We start from the raw sequence: 13,897 nt of genomic DNA on the forward strand, positions 1-13,897 counted from the left end.
AATGCATGGCCACCGTGTTGTCTGTCATTATCAGGACGTTCTTCCCTTGTACAGCTGGTAGGAAAGCCTTCAACGCAAGTCTGATGGCTCTCAGCTCTAACAGGTTGATGTGTAGCCTGGACTCCGATGGAGACCAACGACCGCTGATGGTCAAGTCGTTGGCGTGGGCTCCCCACCCCGTGAGTGAGGCATCCGTGACTACTGTTATCTCCTGCCAGGTTTGCCAAAACTGTTCTCCTTTCAGAATGTTCTCCTGACAGGCCCACCACTGAAGGTCTCGAGCCACCCTGCCGGGAACCTGAAGAAGATCTGTCATTCTCCCTGAGAATTGTGACCACTGAGTCCTCAGTGCCCACTGGAGGGATCTCATTCTCAGGCGAGCCTCTGGCACAAGGAAAATGCAGGATGCCATGAGGCCTAGCAACCTCAAAAAGTCGAAGGCTGGGAGACGTTGGGCATGTTGGAACTTGGTAACCATCTGTAGAATATCTTGAGCCCTCACCTCTTGTGGCGAGGCTTTTCCCAGGGAAGTATCCAGGATCGCTCCTATGAACTGGAGTCTCTGCGATGGTATCATTTGAGACTTCTTTAAATTGAGGGAGAAGCCCAGTTTGTGAAGGGAGTAGCACACGTGATTTAGCTGGATCTGAGCTTGCTCCGGAGAAACAGCCCTGATCAGCCAATCGTCCAGGTAGGGGTAGACGTGAATCCCTTCCCTCCTTAGACTTGCAGCCACTACCGACATTAACTTGGTGAAAACCCTCGGGGCGGAGGTCAGCCCAAATGGCAGTACTCGAAATTGATAGTGAGAGTTGCCAATTGCGAACCTCAGGTATTTCCTGTGTTTGAGATGGATAGGCACATGGAAATAAGCGTCCTGAAGGTCCAGAGATACCAACCAGTCCTGAAACTGAAGGGCCTGGAGGATCTGAGAAAGAGTGACCATCTTGAATTTGTCTTTCCTGAGGAATTTGTTCAATTCTCGCAAGTCCAAAATGGGTCTCAGTCCTCCGTCTTTCTTTGGAATGAGAAAGTAAGGGGAATACCAGCCCTTGTTCCTCTCTGCTACAGGTACCGGTTCTATGGCACCTTTCTCTAGCAGGTCCAAAATTTCCTGCAAGAGGAGCGGATCTGGAGCTTTCTGAGAGCTGATCCCCGGTGGATGACTCTGAGGTATACGTAGGAAAGGCAGGCAGTAACCTTGGGCGACTGTTTCCAATGCCCAAGCATCTGACGTGATAGCCTGCCATACCGCCAGATGTTGAGTCAACCTGCCTCCTACAGGTGTCCTGTGAGGGGAGTCCTCAGAGTGGTTTTGGGGCGGCTGATGCAGATGCCGATGGTAAAGAGGCACCTGCTGTTGCTGCGGCTTTAGAATATCTACCCCGTCCACCTCGGGTAGTTCTTCTTTGACCCCTTTGAGCCGGTCGTCCTCTACCTCTTCCGAATGCGGAGTAGAAGCGAAAGGACTTGCCCCTCGCAGAGGTTCCCGTGGGACGAAAAGGAGTCTGACGGATTGCAGCTCCTAGGGATTTTGCTGCTGCTTTTGAAGTTTGCAGTTTCTCTAAACTGTCATCCGCCTTTTTCCCGAACAAAGAAGAGCCATCAAATGGCATGTTCAAGAGCCTGGCTTGCACATCTGGGGCAAAACCCGACTTTCTCAACCAAGCGAACCTCCTGGTTGATGTACTTGCCGCCATTGCTCTGCTGATACGGTCAGCCGAATCAATGCCCGTCTGGAGGGATTCGCACATAGCGTCTTTACCGTCCTGTATAATATTCAGGAACGCATCCCTTTCTTCTCCCTCCGGGATGCAGTCAGCCGCTGTAGAAGCACACTCCCAAAGTGTATGGCTGAACCTAGCAAGGGTGCAAGTAGCATTAACATACTTTAACGCCATGCTACATGCTGAAAAGACTTTCTTTGCCATAGCATCATATTTTTTATCGTCCCTGTCCTGTGGGACTGTAGGATAAGCCGTCTTGACATCGGTAGAGGATGCTGCTTGTACCACCAGACTTTCTGGGGATGGATGTTTAGACAAGAACTCTGGGTCTGTGGAAGATACCCTGTACTTTGCAGACAGTTTTTTATTTACTGCTGGTATTACATCTGGGGTTTCCCAGTTGATCATGATCTTTCTCTGAAGAGCTTTATGAAAGGGCACCACTGGATCCTCTTGTGGGCCTTTGTCAAGAATATCCGTGAGGTCATCTTGCTGGAAAGATTGTGAAGGTGTAGACCACCCCATGAACTCTGTAATCCTGGCCATTAAGGCTCTGTAGGGGGTTTCAGCATGCTCCCCCGGGTCTGGCTTAGCAAAATCCACCTCAGGGGAAGTGTCTAACCCACTTGCCTCATGTAAAGAATCATGAAGATCCTATAACCTGCGCTCTTCAGAGGAAAATTCCTCTCTAACTGGGGTTACAGGTCCCTGTAACTCAAATGTGTCTTGTTCAGACAAATCACCCTCTTCTAAAATTGAGGATATAGTTCTCAATTGTTCTGAACTCATGAAGGGAGTAAATCCCATTTCCAAGGCAGAGGGTGCCGAACTTTTCATTATTGGCCTTGAGAACGTCGATGCCAACGTCGAAGGCTTCGAGCGTGGCGTCGAAAACAGAGGTGGAGGCCTCGAGGACCTCGACAGAATTGGAATTCTACTCGACAATATCGACGCCATCGACGTCGAGGGCCTGGGGATCGTCACTGGATGTGTGGTCACCATGACTTTTCTCGGCGTCGACGCCGGTGTCGAGGCCAGCGTCGAGTCGACAGACCCGTGTGTCGAAGGTCCCTTCGACAACGGCGTCGAAGACATCGACGGAACCTTCGAGGAAGGTTACATCGACGTCGACGGAACCTTCGAGGAAGGTTTGGAGGTCATAGTCCTACTCGAGGGTTCAAGACGCGCTCGAGAGGTTTCTTTCGCCGGGTACTGCGACTCGCGGCGTTTTTGACCTTCGGGTCTTTCGACCAGAGCATCGCTCTCGGCAGTCTTCGAGGGGGTCGAGGCCGCTTTCTCGAAGACGCTCATCATATTTTTTCTGAATTCCTCCCATTCAGCCCGGGAACTATGTTTCGTGGGGCAAGGGATTCTTTTTGGCGAAACAGAGGAAGAGGAAGACGGAGAAGGGGATCTTCGACGTCTCCTCTTCGAGTGCTTCGATCTCGAGGAGTGATGAGACCCGCTCCGAGACCTGGAGCGTGAATGGTGACGAGGAGACGAATGTCTCGACTTCGTCGACGAAGAAGAAGCTTTAAAAGTCTTACCTTTCTCCAGCTTCCCCCTACGCTCCTTCAGGGCCTTAGCTGTCATGGACATACAGTCCTCGTACTCCGAACAATGGTGTTCGGCTCCCAAGCACCACAGACAATTTCTTCGAGGATCGGTCAACGACATCTTTTTCCCACAATCTCGACATTTTTTGAAGCCGGATCGAGGAGTTGTCGGTTCCGACGAGGAAGCCATCGAGTACGGATCGAATAACTCGAGGTAAATAGGTATTATCTGACTAAGAACTGAGCAACGGTATTCCGAGGCACCGAGTAGCGCGGAAAAACGGAACTGAGCAACGGACGCTGCGCGCGGCCTTTATAGGCAGGATGACGTCGAGCGTCGATACGGCGGCTGTCGAAGGACATCGACTCGAGGGACGTCGACGCGCAGCGCCCTCTGGAGAGAAAAAAATTTTCCGAGGCCAGCAGAGCTGGAAGGATATATCTAAGATGAGGAATACGTCGGAGGACACAATCCCTTCGAAGTAAAGTTTGCCAGTTTTGACAGTGCAGGAGTCCCCCCGATGTCCTCCCTCTTGTCCCCACGACTGAGGCCCAGGAACAGTGAGAGCTGCACAGGAACAGAAGTCTTCAGCTGCATCTTTTCTTCTTTACCAAGGTACTGTAAAACAAGTCTAAGAACTTACCTCTTACTATAGAAGTGCTTGTAACTTCCACAACTCAAGGCTAATCAGCTTGTGGCCCTACAATGGATTCTCCTTTTCTTCAAAGACTCGTACCAACTTGTGCAAAGACTTCCATTACTTACCAGAAGTGCTTTATGCTAGCCAAAACTTTTGCCCATTGACCTTGGCTTTAAAAGTATTTGCCTTGCTTATGACTATTTGTAATTTCTTGTGTACCAATAACCTTTGCCCTTTACCCACATTTTAAGAGTGTTCTGAATGCCAACAGTAAGATATTAACGTCGCCAGCATCCTTGTTACTGAAGTCACCTGTGGGTGTAGGTTGTGTCTGTGGGCCCTCCGAAAATGGTCTGGTCCAAAAATTGAAAGTGTACAGTATTGAAGTGTATTTGTGTGTTACTATTCTATTGCTCCCTTCTGAAGAAGGCTTTATAACTGACTGATACATTATTAATTGTTTATGCAAGAAACCTTGGAGTGTAAGTTTATTTGAATACTTGGAACTATAAATCTCTAACTCCACTACTGCTCAAATTTCCCATCTTGGGATAAGCCTGGCTGCTCAACACTACACAAAATGTGCAGTACAAGCTTATACCAAAGGTTGGGTTGCCTATACCTGTAGTCATATTTTCTTGTAGTGTTCCCACAGGGTACTGCATTCAAACTTGTCAGTGGAAGCAAGACCCTGTTGGTGAACTTGCACACTAACATCCTGAAAGAAATAGTTAAGTAAAGCCAACAGCATTACTTTTGGAAAGAGGCTCAACCAATTCACAGGTGAATAAAATAACCTTACATATACTTTTAAGACTAGCACAACACACATTCAAGTTCATTAAGAACAGTTGTAACTGCTTACTCCCACAGTTATAGTTCCCAATCCACTCATTTACAAGTAAGTGCACTTTTAAACACTTGTTCTTTTTTTTCTAGGCAACAGGCCCAATCATTAGAAAGTATTTATTTTATTCTTGGAGCACGAGTTCTCTTAATGACAGACAGGGTGGTCACTAGGTCTCCAGGGTCCAACAGGCAGTTCAGGATAGGCACAGTAGAAGCAAATGTCAGCGTTTCTAAGGAAGACTGTTCAAACAGGTAAGTATTACATTTTAGAGAGGTTGAACAGGTCCAGAAACTTCTGACAAGACGCCCTAGGAGGATTCCAGCCGTGGGCCTGGGTGAACTGGATGAGTACTCCCAAACACAAGAAACAATCCAAAGCTTTACAGAAATCACAGACTTAAGGTAAATGAATACCCCAGCTAACAGTATCTCAGCACGGAAGAGTTGCAGCGGGGAAGACTTCAGGACCTGCAGCCAAAAACCGAGTTGATGGATTCCTTTGTCATGAAGACAGAAGACAGTAATTTGAACGGGATTTTGCAGCAAGGATCAACGGGGAAGGCTCCAGGAAAGAGTTTCTTCACGCCTGGATGCGGCTCTGTGGTCGCTAATCTGGTCTAGCACTCTGGTGAGGGTACTTCAAGGACTGCAATCACGTCTCTGGAGGTCCAGCAGGATGCTACCAAAGTTTCAGCTCGATTCCGAAGAGGGTGCACCGCACAATGACTCAAGGTCCCAGGGTATTTCAACCCCACATGGTTGCAGCACAATGTGGGATGGCTCAAAATGCATGTCTTCTTGAGTCTAGTGGATGTCACTAAGCTATGGGTCATCGTTTTCGGAGTCCCCAGTGTTAGGGAGAATTCTCAGAAATGTGCTAATTCCCTCCTCCTTGGAGACCCCCAGAAACTTTGCTGGATTTTGAGGACTTGATTTTTTTTAACATGGAGAGTGAGAGACCCTATTGCCCACTATCTCATGTATTTTAATGTGATTTTTTTAACAGTGTTTCGTTTGGTTGTGGAGTCTGACAAACTCCATAGGCATCATCTTTTATATTGTGTCACACAGCACCTTCAGTGCAGTGACAAAGGGAAGTCTTCCAGATTTACCAAAGGTTTAAATACCTTGTCTGGTATAAACTACTGTTTCCCAGAGCAGTAAAGTGAAATTGACTTTACTTACATTTGTAACTTTCTAGACCCAGCACATTATCTTACCATAGGGTGCTGGAGGGGTTACCTAGTATCCCCTTTGTCTAGCTTCTCATGTAACATTTTTATTGTTACCCTTTCTTCACTGAATGGCTGGTGGCAGTGGTTTACTTTTAACTACTGTGGTGTGCATTTACCTAGGGCTGCGTTCAAAGCTGCAGTAAAGCACACAAGGGTGCCATTTTTGTCAAAATGTCCCCGGTCGTCTTTTTTCACCATTTGTGTGTGTAAAGGTCCTTGGTCCCGCTTGAGATGAACTCTGCACGCCAAACCAGGTTTGGTCCCTTTGTTCGCTTTGCCTTTGGTGGGATTCACGAGTGAAGCCCGACTCTGGCTCCAGAGTGTCTGGGGTGGGCAGGAAGTGAGGGAGGTGCCCAAAACGCCCTGTGCTTAGTCTCCTGGGAGACCCAAATGCACGCTGTAGTGATTGGCCGGCTGACTGTCCGGCAAGCATAGCCACCCTGCTGGGTGACTGACAGCTAGGCTGGAACTAATGGGATAGAACTGAATAAAAGTTGAGTCTTTTGGCTTGGAAGGCAGAGTTGACCACTGGACGAAGAAACCGAAAAACTTGAAGAGGACGCCTGCTGCAACTCCTGGGCTGTTGGTTTGCTTGGTGAAGCCCTGCTGCTGTGCTGAAATTCCAAATTTGTATCGACAGAGAAGCCCCTGCAATGACGACTTCTCCCCTTGAGTTGGTGGGACCAATCAACCCCAAAGTAAGCCACCTGGACATTCTCTAAGAGCTGGTTGAATTTCCACAGAGTTGCTGCTGGAAACCGTAGAGCCAGGGACAGGAACACCAGTTTGTGTGCGTTGCTTTAAGTCAGGCAAGAGCTCCAGGAAGATCCTCCAAGACCCCAGGAAGCAGGACTGACCGAGCCTGAGCCCCCTCAACAGAGTGCGGGACCCCAGAAGCGAGGAAAAGTCCATCTCGACAGCCAGGAACTGCGGTGTTGCTATTTGCGGTAGACGCAAGGAGCCGAAACACCGAACAGCCACTTGTTTGAAGATTGCTGGTTGCGAGCAGTGACGGTCCCATTGCAGGAGTCCCTAGAAGTACTCCCTCTTGTCCCCACAACTGAGGCCCAGGAACAGTGAGATCTGCAGAGCTGCTCAGGAACAGAAGTCATCAGTTGCACTTTTCCTTCAATACAAAAGGTATTGTAAAAGTCTGAGAGAACCTACCTCTTGCTGTAGAGTTGCTTGCATCTTCTACTACTCACAAGTCTAACGGCTTGTGGCCCTACATTGATTCGTGTTTTTCTTCCAAGACTTCTAATGGATTGCGCAAAGACTTTTCTTACTTACCTGCAAAGAAGTGCTTCAGCTCATATAGACTTTTTCCCATTGACTTTGGCTTAGCCTGTTCCACTGAATGATTCTTATTGGGGGATCTGAAAGTATTTGCCGGCTTAAGAATATTTGTGTTTCTTGTATGTTCTAATAACCTTTTCCTTTGACTTACTACTAAATGATTCTAAATGCAACAGCGATATATTAATGTCTCCAGCACTCTAGCTATTGATGTCACCTGAGGGTGTAGGTTGCGTCTGTGGGCCATCCCAAAAGGGTACTTACTGATTTAGAAATAGTAAGAGTGTATTTTGCACAGTATATTTGAGTGTTACCGTTATATTGCTCCCTTCTAAAGAAGGCTTACTCGGACTGAAAAATTAATAATTGTTTATTCAAGAAACCTTGTGTGTAAGAGTTTATTTGAATACTTGTCATTGTGAATCTCTCTGCAACTCCCCTACAGCTCACATTGACCCCTCTTGAGATAAGCCTGGCTGCTCAACACGCTACCAAACTGTGTAGTACAAGCTTATAACAAAGGTTAGGTTTCCTATTACCTGTAGTCCGGGTTGTTGTAGTGTTCCCAAAGGGTATTGCATACAATCGTGCCCAACACCCAGGTTGCTTCGAACGAAGGGCTACAGCAGACTCTGGTTCCACAGCAGGATCTCTGGTCGTTGGAAATCGTCTCAGTCGTGTTTTCTTCATCTTCCTCTTCGGACTCAGGTCCATCAAACAGACGTGCAACATACAAATCTGGGGGTTGCCAGGCCTTTCAGGACAGCCCGTCGCCCAGTTTGAATTGGATTCTCACAGGCAGGCTGGAAGACAAAGTGCTGCAGAGTTTCAGACTCCTCCTTCGCTTCCTGCCTTCACAGACACTCTGGAGCCTTGCTGGGCTTGACTGAGGTCTCCTGCCAAAAAATTGACAAAGAAGGTTCTCGCCCTGGACGCCAGGGGAAGGACCAAGAAGGCACAAGCGTGAAAATAGAAGAAAAAAAAAAAGACCGGGCCATTTTGGTAAATTGGGCACCCATGGGTGCCTTTACCGCAGCTGTGAAAACAGCCTGCAGTAAAGATACACTGAATTTGTAGAAAGTGTCATTGCCACCAGCCATTTAAGGTAAGCTTGTCCCTGTAACAGAATTGTTCCAGTGTTAGTGAGGAAGGGGATACATTGCATCTCCCCAGCACTCCACATAAAGTGTTAATGTTAAAGGATATTTGTACCGCGCACTATCACCACTGGAGTGCTCCCCTGGAGCTCTGGGGTGTGCTGGTTTCACCTAACAAAATGTAGAAGGGCTAGAAATATCCTTTCTACCCTTGGGAACTAGTTCTCACAAGGTTAGTAAGAAAAAGTAAAAGGGAAGGCCAAAGGTCAACCATGTAACAATAAAATGGTATGTACCAAAAGTTGTCAGAGGATAAAATTAAAAGGACACTATGGCAAGTATTAAAAAGGACACCCATATAAAGAGTAAAAGGGTCTCAGAGTGTTGAAAAAGGTCATCACTCACTGAGGGAAAATCTACCAGTCCAGCAAAATGTTTTGGGGTTCCCACAAGCGAGGTATATTTTAGCAGTAAGGTTAACATCTTACCCAACACCGGTGAGTCAACACAAACAGTGGGGAGTCCGGGGCATTTTGGCAACTGCGCAAAATACAAGCTGTAATAATTAAAGCCACATTAAAAGAAATTAAAGCAACTAAATGAGAAACAAAAAGTATACTGCGAGCAAGGCCCCTAACAAGATAGGATTGTATGTAATACAATTATGTAGGGGATCCAAATCAAATGCTGTATCCACGAGATATATAATACCAAAGAACAGGAGCGTAAACCAGGCAATTACAATTGTGCGTGAATAACAAGCAGTCCTGGCAGGAGAGTATGCCCTTCATGTTGTGGCTGCCCTGGCGTTTGGAGTGTGGACAGAGGTAAACAAGAGGCTGCCTAAACTGAGTTTGAGAGCGACATCCGCAGGTCCAGATGAAGGTAGCCTTCACTGCCCGCCGAAACGTCTTATTGGACACGTAATTGCTATACGGCCCATTTTTCAAATCAGCAGGAATATAACCACCGACGTTGACCTAGGATTGGTCTCTTGATAAACTCCCACCAGTTGACCCTCCAAGTCATCAGGAGGACCTGACCTCTGGCATTAGTTTGGAACCACACATGCCCTGGGCTCCAAACCCGAGGACCTGACAATCGGTCCTTTGGCCGAGGCCACCAATACATCAGACTCTGGTGGGGGTCGCATTTGGTTGCTTTGCCCTATCACACAAAATCAGGATGTGTTGGGATTTTGCTTTTTGTTGTTTTATTTTCCTCATTTTGTTTTTTCAACTCATCATATAGACTGGATTTAATCACACATTGTGTGGATGGTTTTTTGTTTGAAAATGTTTATTTCTTGTCAAATACCAGAATGTATGTTCCATAGTATTTGATGTAATTCACTGTGCATTTTAGTGATCATGGTTTCGATTTTTGAAAGTACCATTTTTTTGTAAATGCTCCTTTGGGAGATCATGTTTATTTGTTAAACAATAACTGTATAATTAAAAATAGCCACTAAGCTATCACAGCAGTTTTCTCTATATATTTTCTTTTGCTCCAAGGTAGTAACACTCGATGCTCCGGGGTAGCCTGAGATATCAAATTAATTAGATATCCAGAGCATTTGGGTTCAACATTTATTGTTTTATAGGCGTACTAGTTTTCAGCCTTTGTTTGTAGAGCACCACACGAAAAAACAGTGTGTGTAAAAAGAGTAATATTTTTGATGGGATATGGTCAGTTCCTTGTTTGTATAACAGCAGTTTTGATGCCCTTAACCTGACCTTCCCAATACTTAGGGTTTTCCCTCCAGTTTACTTTTAGGAGAGTATGCCAGGCAGGTACAAGTCTACAAGGAGTGATGAGAAGAAATATAGAATTGTGTTTACTAGACAAAGGAACTTTTTATTGAAAGAAGTGGAATAAAGAACAGTACTATTGTGGGCCAAGGAAGAGACACAGACAAAATTATTTGTATTGAGAATTCCAGGGGAAAGGAGCAAGCTGCTGGAGCCAAGGATTTTCACCTTTGGAGAACCTTTATGTTGGAGCCGTTTATTCTTCCTTTTCAAACTGTTTTGCAATCACCTATGGTTAAAGACATTTCCCTTTTCACCTTATAGTTTAGTTTATAGTGCAAGTGTCAGAATAGAACTTTTGGACACAAGAATGGTTTGATTTTGACATCCTGACACAGAAAGGTCCTTCGTTTTTAGTAGGGAAAACCCTCCAAGAGAAGGGCCAGAGGCCTTTTCCCAACCATTTTGTTTTCAATAAAAGTCTTTAACCAGAAACATGGCTACCTTGTGTCCGAGTTTCATTCCTGACTCCTCACACTACCCTCTCACAGCTTGCAAAGAAGGCTGCAGGGTCTATTCCCCAGGTTTGGAATCACCATTGGTGGTACAACCTGGTGTCCCAGTCTGTTAGTGCACCTCATTCAGGGCATCAGTCTCCTGGAGGTGGTAGTCCATCGTTAGTTGACCCCCCCTCACCCCCCCGGCATATTTCGAGGCCTAATAAAATAGTGTACAAAAAGGCACTAACTGGTATTATTCTCTGTGTGTGGGACCTTTAACACTTCTCCACCCAAATGATTCCACAAGTCTAAGCCTCACCTACTCAGCTCTCTTCCTTGATAGAGTTTGACTACATGTAAGTGTCCAAACCTTGCTCACTATAATAGAGTAGCTCCCCAAAGGCCTGATTCTGGAAATCCATCTTAACAAGAAGTTACAACGCAAATCAGAGGCATATGCCTAGCCAGAGTAGAAACCCTTCAGCATAACACTAGGTCTCATCTGACGACATGATTTGTTGAGCTAGTATACACATCTACAAGTAAACCCTCTAATATATAGCGCTGGTCAAATTGTTTCTAAGGAACTTAAACATTAACCTAAGAAAACAATTTTGCTTTGTGGCAGTTAATCTTTTTCCACCTCGGTTTCAGAGTTAAAGCTTTTTTGAGGGCAGACTTGTCTTTAGTGCCAGATTAGTGACTACTTTTAGAACTAAGTTCGAGTGTGATATAGTAATGCTCTGTGAACTCCATTGCCATTTATGTCCTGTATTTTGGTTCCGCTTATGTATTAGCAAGAACACCTTTCTCTCCAACATGTGCCTCAGCTAGTGCAGTATTAATAAGAAAGCGACCAACTCCATAGCACTCACCTGGCTCTTGAAAGCATCAATGATGAACTGCAACGACTGTGGCTGCACACATTCTATGCATTTCTGCACCACATGATTGCCATTCTGATCTTTAACGCACTTCAAGACGTGACCATCGAGCTCCCGCACCATCTCGTTCTATTGGAGACAAAGGCAGAAGGCACCACCAGAATCATCATTTACAAAAAAAATAGGCATGATTCGCCAAGCAGGGTATTGTTACGTACGAATTGGTGCAGTTACACTGTGTGAGACTACACAACACAATTTGCTTGGTATTAGGTAACCCACCTTTTGGTATAGGTCTGTACTACACAAGTTGGTAGTGTGACTTAGCAGCCAGGCCTATCTCAAGAGGGGTAAATGTGAGCTGTAGAGCTGTACAAATGAAATCCATAAATATAAGCAGCCAAGTAACACTTACACTCAAAGTTTGTTATAAATAATTATTCAATTAACATCAAATTTTAAATAAGCATTCTTTAAAAAGGCAATTCGTTGTAACAATGTAAATATACTTTAAAATTAGTTTTCATTATCAAAAAAGTTGGAGGATATTCTTTGGATATGTTTCTTAGACAATTCCTACACCCTGAGTTGACTTCCATTGCAAGGACAGTAATGGCATTTATATATCACACTAGTAAACTGAGGTTGCAGAAAAATTAGGTAAGTAAAAAGGTTACACAGTTTCTCAGTATATGCTAGGGCAACTAAAGCATCCAATGAAATCTAGATAAGCCTTTCCCAGCAGTAACAGTCTTTGACAAGCTAAAACCTATGGGGGACTAACAGTATCAAAGTCAATGGACTAGAATAATCTTCAGGGAGTCAGGACAGCCAAAGTCATTTGGGACACAATTTATGGGTCTAATGTACTTCCTAGATAAAAATCTTGCACAAAGTCAGAGTTTTTAGAAAAACCACTTGTAGGGTCACAAGCTGTTAAGCCTGTGAGAAGAGAGTTGAAATCAACTCGAAAAGGTAAGCCAATGCACTTCCAAATGAGGAGTGCGGCTAAAGGGAATAAGGCAAGTACCCCAAGCCTATACAGTACCTCTGGCTTGAAGAAGAGTGGTCCAGCTGGATTCAGTCTTGGTACAGCGGTGCAGACCCTTGTTCCTGAGCCTCAGTCGTGGGGACAAGAGGGAGGACGTCTGGAGGGCTCATGCGATGGTACTTGGGAGGTCATCGGCAGCTACAGGCTTTTTTCGGTTCAGCTGCTATTTTCCATTTCAGCGCTTAGCAAACAACACTGTTGCGGATCTCAGACACCGGGTGGACTCTCTCTGCTCCCTCGGTCCTGCTTCGGGATGGCCCTTAGGAGTCTCCTGGAGCTTCTAGCCGGATTTGTTTCGGCGGCAGATGTTACACTCTACTATGGTCACTCGACCCCTGACATAGGCTCTCACAGCAACGAAGAAGCACAGCGAGTCGGGATAGTGGTCCAGTGGAGTTCGTCTAAGGGTAGTTGGTCCCACTAACACAAGGAGAGAAGTCGTTCCATCCGTAGCTTCTCTCTCGAGGTGAAAAAGGAGTTCAGCACAGCAGCAAGGCTTCACCGGGCAATTCAAAGATCCAGGAGGTTGCAGCAAGCTTCGTTCATGGTTTCTTCGTCGGGTGTTTCTCCCATTGGTCGACTCTGCCTGTAATCATGTTGGGGAGAATTCTCCGAAATGTGCTAATTCCCTTCCTTAGAGACCCCCAGCACTTTTGCTGGACTTTAGGACTTTACATTTTTATCCTGAAGAGAGACCTTCCCCCCCACCCCACACCCCACACTCTCATTTGGTTTTCTGTAATTTGAACTCCATGTTTCTTTTGGTCTTGGGAGTCCGACAAACTCCATAGGCATCATCTGTTTACATTGTGACACACAGCACCTTCGGTGCAGTGGCACAGGGAAGTTTTTCAGATTTCCCAAAAGGTTTAAATACCTGCTCTTGTATAGCTACTGTTTCCAGGAACATTGAAGTGAAATTGACTTTACTTGCATTGTAACTTTCTAGACCCAGCACACACCATCTTACAATAGGGTGCAGAAGGGGTTACTTAGTATGCCCTGTGTATAGTTTCTCATGTAACATGTTTGTGTTACCCTTTCCATGGTTAATGGCTGGTGGCAGTGGTTTCCTTTTTACTACCATGGAGTGTTTCTACCGCGGGCTGTGATTGCAGCTGCAGTAAAGCACCCAGGGGTGCCCATTTTATCAAAATGTCACTGGTCTTTTTTCTGCCATTTTTTGCTGGAAAGGTCCTTGATATTTACTCTGCGCACCAAACCAGGTTTGGTTCATTTGTGCGTTTTGTCTTTGGCGGGGCTCACTGCTGAAGCCCGCCTCCGGCTCCAGCGTGTCTGGCAGAGGCAAG

At 45.8% G+C, this 13,897-nt stretch overlaps 1 protein-coding gene across 16 annotated transcripts in view; it reads right to left on the minus strand.

Annotated features, from left to right (window-relative positions):
* PUM1 (pumilio RNA binding family member 1) overlaps positions 1-13,897 on the minus strand; it is a 1,312,543-nt gene that overhangs the window by 228,585 nt on the left and 1,070,061 nt on the right. For all 16 annotated transcript variants that reach the window (XM_069623037.1, XM_069623034.1, XM_069623036.1 and 13 more), the window contains one exon: positions 11,528-11,665. In XM_069623037.1, coding sequence (XP_069479138.1) covers positions 11,528-11,665 — 138 coding nt within the window. The remainder of the gene's footprint in view (positions 1-11,527; positions 11,666-13,897) is intronic.

Source organism: Ambystoma mexicanum, chromosome 11 (genome assembly GCF_040938575.1).
Source record: "Ambystoma mexicanum isolate Mex_15411 chromosome 11, UKY_AmexF1_1, whole genome shotgun sequence".
Lineage (NCBI taxonomy): Eukaryota > Metazoa > Chordata > Amphibia > Caudata > Ambystomatidae > Ambystoma > Ambystoma mexicanum.